At 38.0% G+C, this 13,137-nt stretch overlaps 1 protein-coding gene across 1 annotated transcript; it reads left to right on the top strand.

Annotated features, from left to right (window-relative positions):
* On the top strand, window positions 269–12,794 carry LOC110400289 (cytochrome b reductase 1). Its single transcript, XM_021400052.1, has 4 exons — window positions 269–608; window positions 6,148–6,356; window positions 8,642–8,796; window positions 8,984–12,794. The coding sequence occupies exons 1-4, from the start codon at window positions 404–406 to the stop codon at window positions 9,282–9,284; spliced, it is 870 nt and encodes a 289-aa protein (XP_021255727.1). The 5' UTR covers window positions 269–403; the 3' UTR covers window positions 9,285–12,794.

Here is a 13,137-nt window from a genome sequence, read left to right as displayed (position 1 = left end):
AAGCACATCAATGCCTTTAAGCACGCTCGGCAGCTGCACTTTCTGCGTTGCGTCTCCTCATCGCAGCAGCGCTCCTGGTTTATCTCCCGGTGCTTACGGCCGCGCCGCGTTATCTCTGCAGCAGCGCTGGAGGCTCCCATCAGCGCCCTGGCTCACAGCCACAGCTGTGCCCAACGCCTCGGGCACGAAGAAGGAGCGGGCGGAGCCCCGCAGAGAGGCCCACTTCCAGCCGCCGTCCTGAACGCGAAGGGCTGGACGAGCGTGTACAAAATACTTCTAAAAAGCAGCGTGGCGGCAGCCGGCTCGCAACGAGCGGCGCGGGGCGGCGCCGCCCGGGCACGGGGCCGAAGGAGGGCGTCAGAGAGGGCGGCCGCCCTGCCCCTCCCGCGCGGCGCTGGCGGCGATGCGCGGGGCTCGGAACATGGAGGACTACGGGCTCTTCCTGGCGCTGCTGGGCTCGGCGCTGCTGGTCGGCTTCGTTTCGGTCGTTTTCTCCCTCGTCTGGGTCTTCCGCTACCGCGAAGGGCTCGGTTGGGACGGGGGCTCGGCGGAGTTCAACTGGCATCCCGTTCTCATCGTCACGGGCTTCGTCTTCGTCCAGGGCATCGGTGCGTGAGGGCCCGGCGGGGCGGCGGAGGAGCTGGGGCCGCGCGGGGCCGGGGCGCTGCGCGGGACGGGAGCGGCGGGACGGGACGGGACGGGGCTGGGGCGCTGCGCGGGGCCGCCGTTCGGGAGAGCCGGCGCTCGCAGCGAGACGGGACAAAGAGTCCCTTGTCGGGAGCTACATATGTGGTGGTTTGGGTTGATCGGGTTTTTTTTCCGTTTTTTTTTTTTCCTCCCTTCAAGCACTTGTTTACCCTGGCCTGGGATTTCCTTGCACTCTGAGAAAAGCTTGCGAGGTGTGTTTTCCTAGTCAGGCTGAATTTATGCGAGCTGGAATCGAAACGCCAGCAGTCTGCCCTAGGAAACTTTCACTCGCTTGGCTCCGTCCCTTCTGGCTCGCTCCCCCGTCTTAGTTCAGCACCACCGCAGCCAGACCCAGGAGCGGGGCTTGTGCCAGAGGAAATGCAGCACCAAGAACATCGCTGCAATGCATTTCATCAGCCCAGATGCTATGTAAATTCTTTTGCAAAATGTATCTTTAAAATTCATTCTTAATTCTGCTGCCTGAGTAATATAAAATGGTTATGATGAGGCCGGGGGACTTTTTTATAGAGTGTATGAACTTTTGATTGTATAGTGTTCAGCCTTGGACTGACAGCCTTTCCCACTACGTGTGCCATGTGCTCGCTGTCTTTTTTTCCATCACACGCCCTTCACATGTTAGGTCTTAAGGGCAAGGGTTGTTCTTTGAGGCCGACAGGAATGCTGGAGTTTGAACGACATGCTTTTGCTTTTAGTATAACTGGTTAAATCCAAGAAAATGACTAACTTATGTACGATACAGTTGATTAATGGTATGGGGTTAGGAAAGAAAAATGACGGTATTCTCAGTGAAGTTTAAAAAGCAGATAATGGTAGAGTGCCCCAGAAGTATTAACCCTGAAATCTGAGAGTTAACATTTATGCTAATAGCATGAAAACTAATGGGGAAATGTGACAGAGATAACAGCTTCCAATGGTGTTTTCTGATAAAGCCAGTAACAGCATTCTTGCTAGATGATAACATTCTTGCTTCTCTGATAAGAGAACACATGAAGAAACAGCGCTAATTTCTCAAAGAAAGGCAAATGAAAGTTGCAGAGAATGGTGGAAATTCTTTCACAGTTTTACCACTGAGTTCTCTGGGGAGAAGGAGCAAGGAGATGATTTTACTCTTCTTAAGTAATGAAGAACCTCTGGAGATTTGAAGTATTTTTTTTCTTTTTAACAGGAGAAATTAACTTAGCATTTCATTGCTAGCAACCTTATTTACATTTGCTTCGCTGCGGAACGACATTTTGCACTCATCCAGCCAGGAAATGCGTCCAGCACATCTGGACATTCATTCCAGCAAACCGCTGTTTGGATCGCGTGTACGCCCGCTCGCTCTGCGGCAGGAGCCCGGCCAGGGGCTGGAAGGAGCAGGGGCGGGTGGCTGCCGAGCTCTGGCTATGCAGGGAATTTGGTGATTTGAGCACACACCGCAAATTTAATATTTTCAGTGGCAGTGAGGTATGCTCTGAGCTTTGTGGCTTCAAGTTACAAAGAGGTTTTGAGCAATAAACAACATTTTGAAGCTGGTTTATATAATATTGCTCAATAGGTCACGTAAAGTGTAACTTCTTGTTATAAATAAGCAATGAGAAACACCTGTTGACTTCACTAAGATAAATACAACTTACTGTGATCAAACTACTGAGCTTTTTTTTTAATAAACATAGAATTTTTTTTTTCAGAAAATAGGGGGAGGTTTCTGCAGAACTTTCCCCTGCTCGTTCGCTTTTATTTCCTCTGAAACTCAGTTTACCCCTGTTTCAGGGTTAAGGATGTTGCCTCAAGCCTCGTGTAGGTATTTGTAACATAAAGGAAAGTTTATCATGGCTCAAACAAACAAATCAAACCAGGAATTCATTGATAGAAGAGCATTATTTGGTGTAGGAAATCCAATTATGTAACATGAAAAGCAAAGCTGGAGACCGATGGAGTGTTACACAAAATTATCGGAAGTCTGCCATTGAATCCAAAGTGATTTGGATGAGGCTGGGGGAGAGCACGCCTCTTTGCACGCACGCAAGAAAAAGAAGTCCATAAGTAGTTAAAAGTAGAAAGGAATAGCTGAATAAATACTTTAGTTAAATTCGTGTGCAAGATTTGAAATAGTAACCAAATCACCTGTTTCTTCAGTTCATTAAAGTCTGCACAAAGGACAGAACTGTACTGTTGGTCTGTGGGAGGTAGAAGAGGTGACTGTAATACTGTGGATATGGGGAATTAGATATGCCCTGACAAAATTATTGTATGTATCTTGTCAACCAAATGAAAAAGCTGTAGGCATGACGATGTTAGTATTAACTATTTATAGATGAGTACCTGTAAGTAAATTATATCCGATAAAACCCTGTCGGTGCACAGTAATTGTCCAGATGGTTTTCTAAAGTGGTAAAAATACAGGCATTGAAAGTCTGGGTGCATATTAGTACCATGGCTTTTTTTTAAAGAGTAAGATAGGAAACAATGTGAAAAAAAAAAGATTTTAAAAAGGGCTTGAAGGAATAGTACAATGTGATAGCATGCAGTAAATTAGTAAATAAAGAATTTTGCTTTATTTTTCATGTGTAAAGGTTTTATGATGACTACAGACACCAAGGCTCCAAAGCAGCATCTGCATGCTGCTTCATGTTTGGCCTGCAAATGATAAAAGTTTGGTTCCCTCTCAAAGGACTAATGGTGAGAGCCATCGTGATGTAATATGGAATAAATGATTTTCAAGAGTTTCTCAATTCATCACTCACCTATTAAAATAATACTAGAGAAGCTAGTGTTTGGTCAGCAGTTGTGACCAAGTGGGGTGTGAGAAGCATGCAGTCAGAAAGGAAGTGGAAGTGGTGATGGGGAAATGGGACCTTGGCTTTTGGCAATGGTAAACAGTCAAGTCTGCTCAAGTTAGGATGTATAACTTTACACATAGCACTTACTGAGAGGGGATTACAGCAAGAAGTACTATCGTGTATTTGTCCTGGGCTACAGTATGCAACATGTTAATGCATGGTATTGCTAACAAGTCTCCAAGCCATCAGTCTGTATTCCTTGTTTTCCTGTCATACTGTTTCCAAGAGAGAAACAGACAAAAAAATTTCATGGTCCATAAGAGATCTAAGATTATGTGAGTGACTGGCTGTGAAGTTTGACAGTGATTTTGTAAGTTAAACCAAATTACGATGGCATCTTTTACACCAAAGAAAAAATGTTAGACAAAAATTGTAGCGTGGTCATGATCCTTTGAGAAGCAATGCTGTAAACTGAGACCAGGATCTCTTCAGGTCAATTTGACTTCAAGATTTATAGTGCCAGTGCTCCATTCCACTTGAAAGAAGCTACTGACAATACTCTGGGCCATAACGTATGACATACTAGGAAGGAAGATTTACTGGGATATAATATCCCAGTATGTTGATATGAATGTTGAAGCTTGGTTGGGACCTTTTGGCATACCAATTGTACAAGATTAGAAATCATCATCATTAATACTAGGTTACCTGCCTGATGCAGGCAATTATTTCAACATTAACAAGATACAAGATTATCATATACATTTTGTGGAACTGTTGGAGGTGGTCTTAACCTCATGCTGAATCACAGAAATCAAAGTATGTCATATAGACTAAGTACTGCCAAGCTGTCTTAAAACAAGGCTATCTTCCTAATTTTTTTATGCTTTACTATTTCCACTTTTTAAAAGTAGAAAGCTGAGAGCTACCTAAATGCTGTATGTATTTAAATATTCCGAGGGACGCTTTCATTCCAAATTATATTTTCACACAGTATGTAAAACATACATTGATTTAAAATATGCTTGTGGACTGGAAATTCTATTTGTGAACAGTGTTTTCTGCGTGAATTGTTTAGTGGAGTGCTATATTTCCTGGCGTACATCCAAGTCAAAATACATATATCTAAATAGAACTTTAATGTGTCATTTTTACTAATATTCATTGCAACATACAGAATATCTTTTTTTTTTTTTTTTGCATTAAAAGCAAGAGTTACAGAGAAGTAATGTGGAAGGTACATGAGAATTACTAAAGTAAATACTTAATCTTTGCACTTATCAGGTAATAGATATTTTTATTTTCTAGTGAATGTTCAGAGCAATAACTTTTTAAACCTGAAATACATTCTTACTCGTTTGTTTTAGTATTGCTAATTATATAGTATTTGGATGTCATTTTATAAGCAGAAATCTTAAATGAGGATTTGATTAATCGGGTGAATTGAGATCATTCTTTTTGCCCACTCAAGGCATTATGGATGGGTGCAACAGCCTTTACTGGTCAAGGATCAGGCATGGTCATAAATATTTGTCCCCTGTTATCTTAATGTACGTACGTGCTCTCATACATTCAGAAATTGTATAGGGTTGTATTCAGTGGTCTGGTCCAGTCTGTGTGCTTACACAACAGGCAGGAGGTCAGCAGTGGCAGGGAAGGAGCTGCAAGAACCTTGAGGAAAGAGCTTGGCAAGGAGCACTGTGTGCTGTTGTTATTGTTATGGGCCACCTAGAGTCAGATCCCTAGAAACTGTTGTTTTGTTCACACTGCTCAAAACACAGTATGTTAGTGTCATATATGCGAATATAGGCAAAAAACTTGCATTTATCTAACAGTGCTTCAAGAGTCATAGCTGCCAAATCTTTTTGTTTCTTGAGTTGGATTATGATTCCCTGATGCCGAGTAGTCTTTTCCCATTTAAAGTAGTCCTACTAATATCGATGTAATAGACATGGCTATGTAAATATCACAGAATCGTAGAATGGCTTAGGTTGGTTGGAAGGGGCTTTAAAAATCACCTAGTTCCAGCTGCCATGGGCAGGGTTGCCAGCTGCTACTTCAGGCTGCCCAGGGCCCCATCTAGCCTGGCCTTGAACACCTTCAGGGATGGGACATCCACAGCTATTCTGGGAAGCATGTGCCAGTGCCCCTCAACCCATAGAATCAAACAGTGGCTTAGCTTGGATGTAAATAGCATTATCCAAATTTGCAAAGAGAATAAATATTTAACAAATTATTGCACACCATCTCAGTATGTGATCTTCTGAACGTAAGAACTGGGTCTTGTTCCTCCAATGTGACTAGCAGCAGAAAAATCAAAACCCTATACAAACTTTCCATTACATCAGTTTAAGAAACAAGGGAAAAAAATGACACCAAGCTGTTTACTGTTATTTTTTTGAAACACACTTGAATTTTTCAAAAACTGAGGAATAAATTTCCCTAAAGCCAATATTTAGGCCTCAGTTGTGTATTTAGAATGTTAGGCTGTGTAGGAGAAAAAACTTTTTAATAATCACTCATATAGTTCTAATAGTCATACATAATCTTCTAAAAGAAGATAAAAGGTCAGATTTTCTCTAATTTACAATGGAACTATATGAATGATGCATAATTATTAAAATCTTAGAGAAGTTACACTGTAAGGAATAAAATCTTCTTTCTGTTCTTTCTTCAGCCATTATTGTGTACAGGTTGCCATGGACCTGGAAGTGCAGCAAACTCCTAATGAAGTTCATACATGCCGGATTAAATACCATAGCTATGATCCTTGCAATTGTTTCTATGGTAGCTGTGTTTGACTTCCACAATGCCAGGAACATCCCCAACATGTACAGTCTGCACAGCTGGATTGGGCTGACTGCTGTTATATTTTATTCTCTTCAGGTTAGAATTTAACTGTGTTTATAAATCGGTTGTAAAGTTAAAGAATGTGCTGAGTAATTCAAGTACAATAATAATATATTGTATTCTACAATACACTCTATTTTATATTCTGTGATTTGGCAAATCATCATGTAAATGAGCAATTACTGGATCCTTGACTTCAAAGAAAAAATTATCTTAAAGCATATTTTGTTAACTCACTGTGTTTATTTATTGTGATTCAATTTGTTGGCAGTATATTTAAATATGGTTAGAACTTTTACTGAGGAATTCTCAAATGAAGTAATTGTTTTTCCTTTTTCTTTTTTTTTTCCAATCAGCATAATTTTTTAAGTTGTAATTTCAGTAGGGCGCACTGCAGATCTCATTAATTACTACAGGGAAAACGGTGTTCCTGAATCAGCAAGGCTTTGATAAATGTTCACTTGCATGTTTTTAACTGCTCCTATTGCCAGAAAGTTAGATTTATCATTATCTAAATTGAGCTAACTTGTTATGTTTTGCACTTGACACAGAAGGAGAGCAGGGATGCCCTGGTATTTAGTGTACATATACAGGTGTGATGTTCTGGAAGTGTTATTTACTTTAAATAATAAAAGTGTAGTACAGTAGACTTCTAAGAGAACAGTTGCATTCTTTAAATAAACATTATTCTAGCAAAACTCTAAAATTACCATTGAAAAACAGCTGTAATTAAAAAAAAGAGAAACTAAACTTTGAACACAGCATTTAATTTGTGATGCCTAACTTTTTAGCCAAATGAAAAGAAAAAAAAAAGCCATCATTATTTGGTTATCAAGCAAAGAATGTACTCAGCTGAAGGATTTGGGTTCTGGATTTCTATCCTTCGCTGCTCAGGCGAGGAGGTACAAGGAATAGTGTTGAAATAACAGTGTTTTAACACCTAGAAAAAAAGATATTGCAGCACTGATAGTTGCATACTTTATAGTTGAACAACAACAACTAAATGAGAACTAATCATATTAAGATTTTCTTAGTTTTCATAGCAATCAGTTCAAAGGAAATGCGTGCTGCCACTACACTAGGTATCAATATTTTTTCTAATGGTTATGATGAAGAACTGTGGATAACTTCTAAATTCTACTTTCCATTTTGCTACTACAAACACTCTCGTGACTATAAAGATGACTAAATGCCTTGTCTATATATCAACAGAATAGTGATGTTACTTCCTCCAAACAGAAAAGTAAATCTTCAGACTGATGTTTTTAAAGTGATTGAGAACTACTGTTAGAAAAGAGTCATAGAACAGTATTTCTGTTAGTGGAAAAGACACTTGAAATGGTTATATCAATCTCAAAATTAAAAAAAATTAGAGGGAATGCTCACATAATACTATACCTTCAGGAACAGTAATGTAAATATATTAAATTTAGGCCAAATTTATCTTAATATAGTATAGCGCAAGGACATAAATTTAAGAATAGGGCAGAAATGTCAAATGGACTCTATCTTGGAAAGCAGTGCTTCTGGAAAGTAATACTTAAAGAAGACAAAATTTACCTCTAAGAGATTATTTTACCTCAACGTATAGCATTGATGAAATCAATATGAACTACTAAGGAATACCTTTTTTTAAAATGCAAAACAAATAACAACAACAAAAGAAAATCTGGAAAATTAATTTGAGAGCCTATGGCTGAAACCATATGACATGACGGTGTTCTCTCCCATCACAGGACTGGGACTGATGGGAGGACTTGTGGCCCTTGAACAAACTAGACACTACCCTCATACATCTTCACTCTAAATGCCAGCAGACCACTGCCCCTCTAGAGGCATGTAGTTTAACTTATTTAAAGCTGTAAGAGGGTGAAATTCTTTAGACCACTCAAGACAAAATGTTAAACTCCATTCTGATCTTCATTTATGTGTAAATCTGAACAGAAGTGGAGAAAAGGACTTAAAATTGAACGGACTCTGAAAATATAGCTAGACACTCATTTAGCATCTTATTTATATTACTGATAGTGAAAACTTGTGTTTACTGTACTCAGATTGGTAGCAATTTTAGCATTAGCAATAAATTTAGACACTGGTATAAGGTGGGATTATTTATAAAACATTTGAAGTCCGCTTCTCAGGTGATGATCCAAAATGATTGCTTTGGTTTTATAAAAATACATTCAAAAATAAAAGCACCAATTCTTGTGATTTTTTTTTACCTCAAAGAATATCAACATTGAATTTTTCTTGATGATTTTGCTTGAGAAGTGCAGCTTGTTTCCCATACAGCTTCAACTATGAATCTGTTTTGTGTTTAGCTTTTCCTAGGTTTTGCTATCTTTCTACTCCCATTTGCTCCGGCTCCTCTCCGAGCAGCTCTCATGCCAATACACGTTTATTCGGGTCTCCTCATCTTTGTAACAGTGATTGCATCAGCTCTCATGGGAATCACAGAGAAACTTTTATTTGCGCTGTAAGCATTTATTTTTCACTCGTTTATTAAGTTTATTCCTTGAATACTATAATTCTCTTTGTGTAGAATAATAACAATCTGGTATTGAGATAGTGTTTTGTTTTAAAAAGACCTCTTATCTATTAGGGAACTGCTGGTTTAGACTAGAATTGCCTTTAAATCAATTGTCTTTTTTCTCCTTCCAAAGGAATAGTACTGTGTATAGTACATCCCCACCAGAGGCAATCTTTGTCAACTGTCTTGGTCTCTTGATTGTCCTATTTGGGGCACTTATTTTGTGGATGGCAAGCAGGCCCCATTGGAAGCGCCCACCAGAAGAGACTCCTAAAGTTCAGCGGCCCAATGGAGGGGCTCCCGAAGGGATGGAAGCAGAATCCACAATGACAGATTGCAGTAATGCAGACAAATCTGATGTGGGATTCAACAGTGAAGCAGCCAGAAAACGAAACTTCAAACTTGATGACGCAGGACAACGATCAACTATGTAAAGAAAATATATACAATAACAGCACTGTTATACTGCCAAAAAAGCTCTGTTCCTTCCAATTTTTATATTATTAGTTATATGGATATATATATATATATATATAGGTTGTAGTTTTATTTTCAGTATGGTTTGTTCAAAGACATTGAAGTTCTCTGCATATGAATTTAAATTCCAATGTGTCCCAAACACATTATATTGGTTCATACTCAGTCCTCATTCAAAAAAATCGAGATCATGAATGGCATCACATAATAGGAAAACATTTTCCATATCACTTTTAAAATTAATGCTTATATCTCTACGAGCCATGAAGAGATATTGAGACTAAATTCTGTTCTGACGGATTTTACAGGTATGAGAGAAAGTTGTGAAATACACCAGAAAACAGAATTTACCTGTTAGCATGTAACTTTTTTTGCTAATGTTCAATTTTTTTTAAGTCTTGAATTCTCAAGTAGATTAAACCCCTCACCAACTGCTAAGATCTACAGGATTTGAGGTTACTCAGCACTTTGCAGAGTTGCACTGTAAAATCTTTTAATCTAGAATTTTGAATTCAGATAAAGAAATTAAACAGTTTGCCTGATATCTTCATGAAACGTTTTGTGGTTTTTAAAACCTTCTCCATTTTTTTTATTTTTTTTTTAATCTGAATGTATCTGTTGACTTTTCTTTTTAATCAGCTCTACCAAATATATTGTATAGATATCATATCATTACTGAGATCTTGGGAAATTGTAAAACGTCCCAGAATGTCTTATTTTGAAAGGCACAGATACGCACTTAGAAAAAAAAAAAATGTACCGCTGAAACCAGGTCTTCCTTCTACCCTGGAAGGCAGCATTTTACTCTCTTGATTTGATTGCACAGTTCCTAGGCATTAGACTGGAAATTAGTATGTTAGAAAGCAGAGCAGACTGGTAGCAGACTCAGAGAAGAAAGGAGGTGGAACTGAGAAATGTTTTCTGCCAAGAAACAACTGAGCTTTGCTGATTTGATTGAAATGCTAGCAGCTAACTGAAAGCTGGTTGTGGTATTTACATACTGGTGCCACAACTATTATCATCACCAAAATGAAGATATACTTTAGTCTACCGGCAAACTATATAAACTCTATGACTTCTCTTATTTGAAATTGAAGTGTTAAATACTGCAGTTCAAGTCTTTACTGGCACTTTACTTTTATAGCTCTTTCTACTAATCAGAGTATTAATGTATTATGCTCATTCCGTTCTTTCACAGATATAAAATATACTTATGTTTTTTACTACCATAGAAGAACAATTATAGTAGATTATTTTGATTGCACATTTCCAAAATGATGAGCCTTTCTATCATAATTTCTTATAACCCGTTGTAAACGCTGCAGAGCCCAGAAAAAGTCATCTTGGAAACTGCAATACCTGTTGTTCCAAAGAACTCAATATAGACGATTTCAAACAGCAGATAATTTTATTTTTTTTATAACTACATAAATTTCACCTACATCAGCATCTCATTTCCTGTTATTTGATTTGTAATAACATTTAATTATTTGATGAGTGCAGTACAGAAAACTAGCATAGCAAATTATTAGAAAAAACTTATCTGCTTTACTATCTGATAGTCAAGGACTACATCCCAGAGTTCTTTTTTCACTTACTGCATGTGTGGGTGTCTGAGACCCATGGAGCATTGGTTTCATCTGAGAAAACACATGCTTTTAAATGCCTTACTACAGCATTCAAAAATGCAAGAAGGAAATACTATTCTGCTGTGTGAGCGCTTGTCTGGTTCCATGGTGTACAATGGATTGGACAGCTTCTTCCTTGTTTTTCAAGCATGTTTTTCCAAGTTTCACAATTGTCCGCTTTCCCTAAACTAGGCAACTTCAGCATAAAATCCAAATACTACTGATACCAGCATTATGAAAGAAAAATGAGAGCATTAGTTTTACCTGAAATTAGCATTCAGCTGTTAGGACATGATTGCTTTATGCATCTCATTATGTAGCTTCTAGAGTATACTAAACTATGTTACCTTCTTTCTTGTGATCTCTTTACACTTTGCTAAAACTAGTCTGCTTTTCTGATGAAATCAGTAAGCATTTTAAAGCTGATGGATTCACCATTAGTCTTTGTGAGAGATGTTCTGTTAACACTTCCAAAGTATGAGTTAATGTATGCAGCTCAAAACAGGTTATTTTAAGTTGGTGTGTATTATGCTGTTGCTGTGTCTTATCTGCATTTGAAAATGAACTCATTCAATGCTTGCATAGCACTAAGTCATCTAATAAAAGGTCTGCAAGGCAGAGCCTTGTCCGAGGACTGATCTAGAAGAAACTCTTAACTGTACACTATATTGGGAAGAAAAAACCAAAACCCTTAATCTCTTATTTCTTTTGTTGCAGCATTGACTTGGATGCATCAGAGTTCCACATGCTGCTTAAAGTTAAGCAATAGTAATTAATATGCCCTTAGATTTCCATTTTGTTCCACATACTGTTCACAAGTAATGATACTTCCATTCTAGAAATTACCATCACAAGCAGATAATCAATGATAGCTCATCTGCATGAAGCATGGGTTTCTGGCTGCTTGGAACTTTGGAAGGTCCCTGCGAGATGCAGTAGTTCTGAGCTCCTAAATCTTGCTCCAGCTTAGCGTGTGCAATTTAAAATAGACCGAACATACTACAAACTTTTGGCTTCTGTTCTAAACTGATTAAAAAGATCTTTAGGTATTATTGCAACACACAATGTTAGCTCAAGTGCTAAGTAAAATTATGTACAACTTCAGAGAGTAATTTTATCTGGAAAAAAACCATACTCCTGCAACTGCATCTCAAAGTGGCCTTCCATCACATTTTCTTTCACACAGTTTTTTTTTAACTTATAATTATGTTTAATGGTACCAGCATGAGAAATAACAAAGTTGTATTTTCAAAGTTATAAATGGAACTTGAAATTCTAATTTTTTTTATTTTTTTTTAATCAGGAGTTTTCTACATGTTTGAGAATTTTCTACTGGTACATGATTGTACAGCTTACATTCCAGGTTTGGATTCCTATAAAAACTTAAGTAGTTCCAAAACGTAACACTAAAGGTATTGAAGATGTCTGAAAAAGTAATTAATTTTTAATGTAGTTACTGCTTTGCAGTGCTGAGCACAGAGAAGTTTTTTTTTCCAACATTATTGAAACTGAAAACTGATGGTGCAAATACAATATTAAAATGGAATATACGCTCATGTGTACACATCTTACTACATGTAGAAGGCGGTATATGATACTGTAAATACGTATTCATGTATACGTGGATATTTTATTGAAAGACTAACAGATATTGCCGAATATTTTCTAATACAGAAGACTTCATTTCTATTTTAGAAGATTCTTTTCTAACTGTTCGTAAGAACTTAAAGGATTATTTTATTATCTGCCATACTTATTTGCAGATTAAAAGAAATGTTTAATTACAATGTATATTTTCCTTATTCTTTTTTTGTTAATAAAATAGATTTTTCAAGCTAATGATACCCCCGAATACAGATCTATACAACGGTACTAAAACACAACTTTCAGTTTGGCAAAAGACTGAATTTCTCTTACAATTACATTTTTTGAAAACAGAAACAGCATATCTCATTTTTTCTTAAGATTTTACAAGTGTTGCTGATGGTATTCATAGACTCATAGAACAGCCTGGGTTGAAAAGGACCTCAAAGATGATCGACTTTCAACCCCCCTACCATGGGCAGCGTTGCCAACCACTAGACCAGCCTGGCCTTGAATGCCTCCAGGGATGGGGCATCCACAGCCTCCCTGGGCAACTCACTGGGTTCCAGTGCGTCACCACCCTCTGTATGAAAAACTT

Source organism: Numida meleagris, chromosome 5, assembly GCF_002078875.1.
Source record: "Numida meleagris isolate 19003 breed g44 Domestic line chromosome 5, NumMel1.0, whole genome shotgun sequence".
NCBI lineage: Eukaryota > Metazoa > Chordata > Aves > Galliformes > Numididae > Numida > Numida meleagris.
The sequence above is the reverse complement of the archived record's forward strand: the minus strand, read 5'-3'. Positions and strand labels throughout refer to the sequence as shown.

Bases quoted from the DNA above. Each gene is read 5' to 3' on its own strand.
- LOC110400289 (XM_021400052.1), top strand. From the start codon at position 404: ATGCGCGGGGCTCGGAACATGGAGGACTACGGGCTCTTCCTGGCGCTG. The intron at 609-6,147 runs GTGCGTGAGGGC...TTCTTTCTTCAG, and splicing joins CGTCTTCGTCCAGGGCATCG to CCATTATTGTGTACAGGTTG. The intron at 6,357-8,641 runs GTTAGAATTTAA...TTTTGTGTTTAG, and splicing joins TTATATTTTATTCTCTTCAG to CTTTTCCTAGGTTTTGCTAT.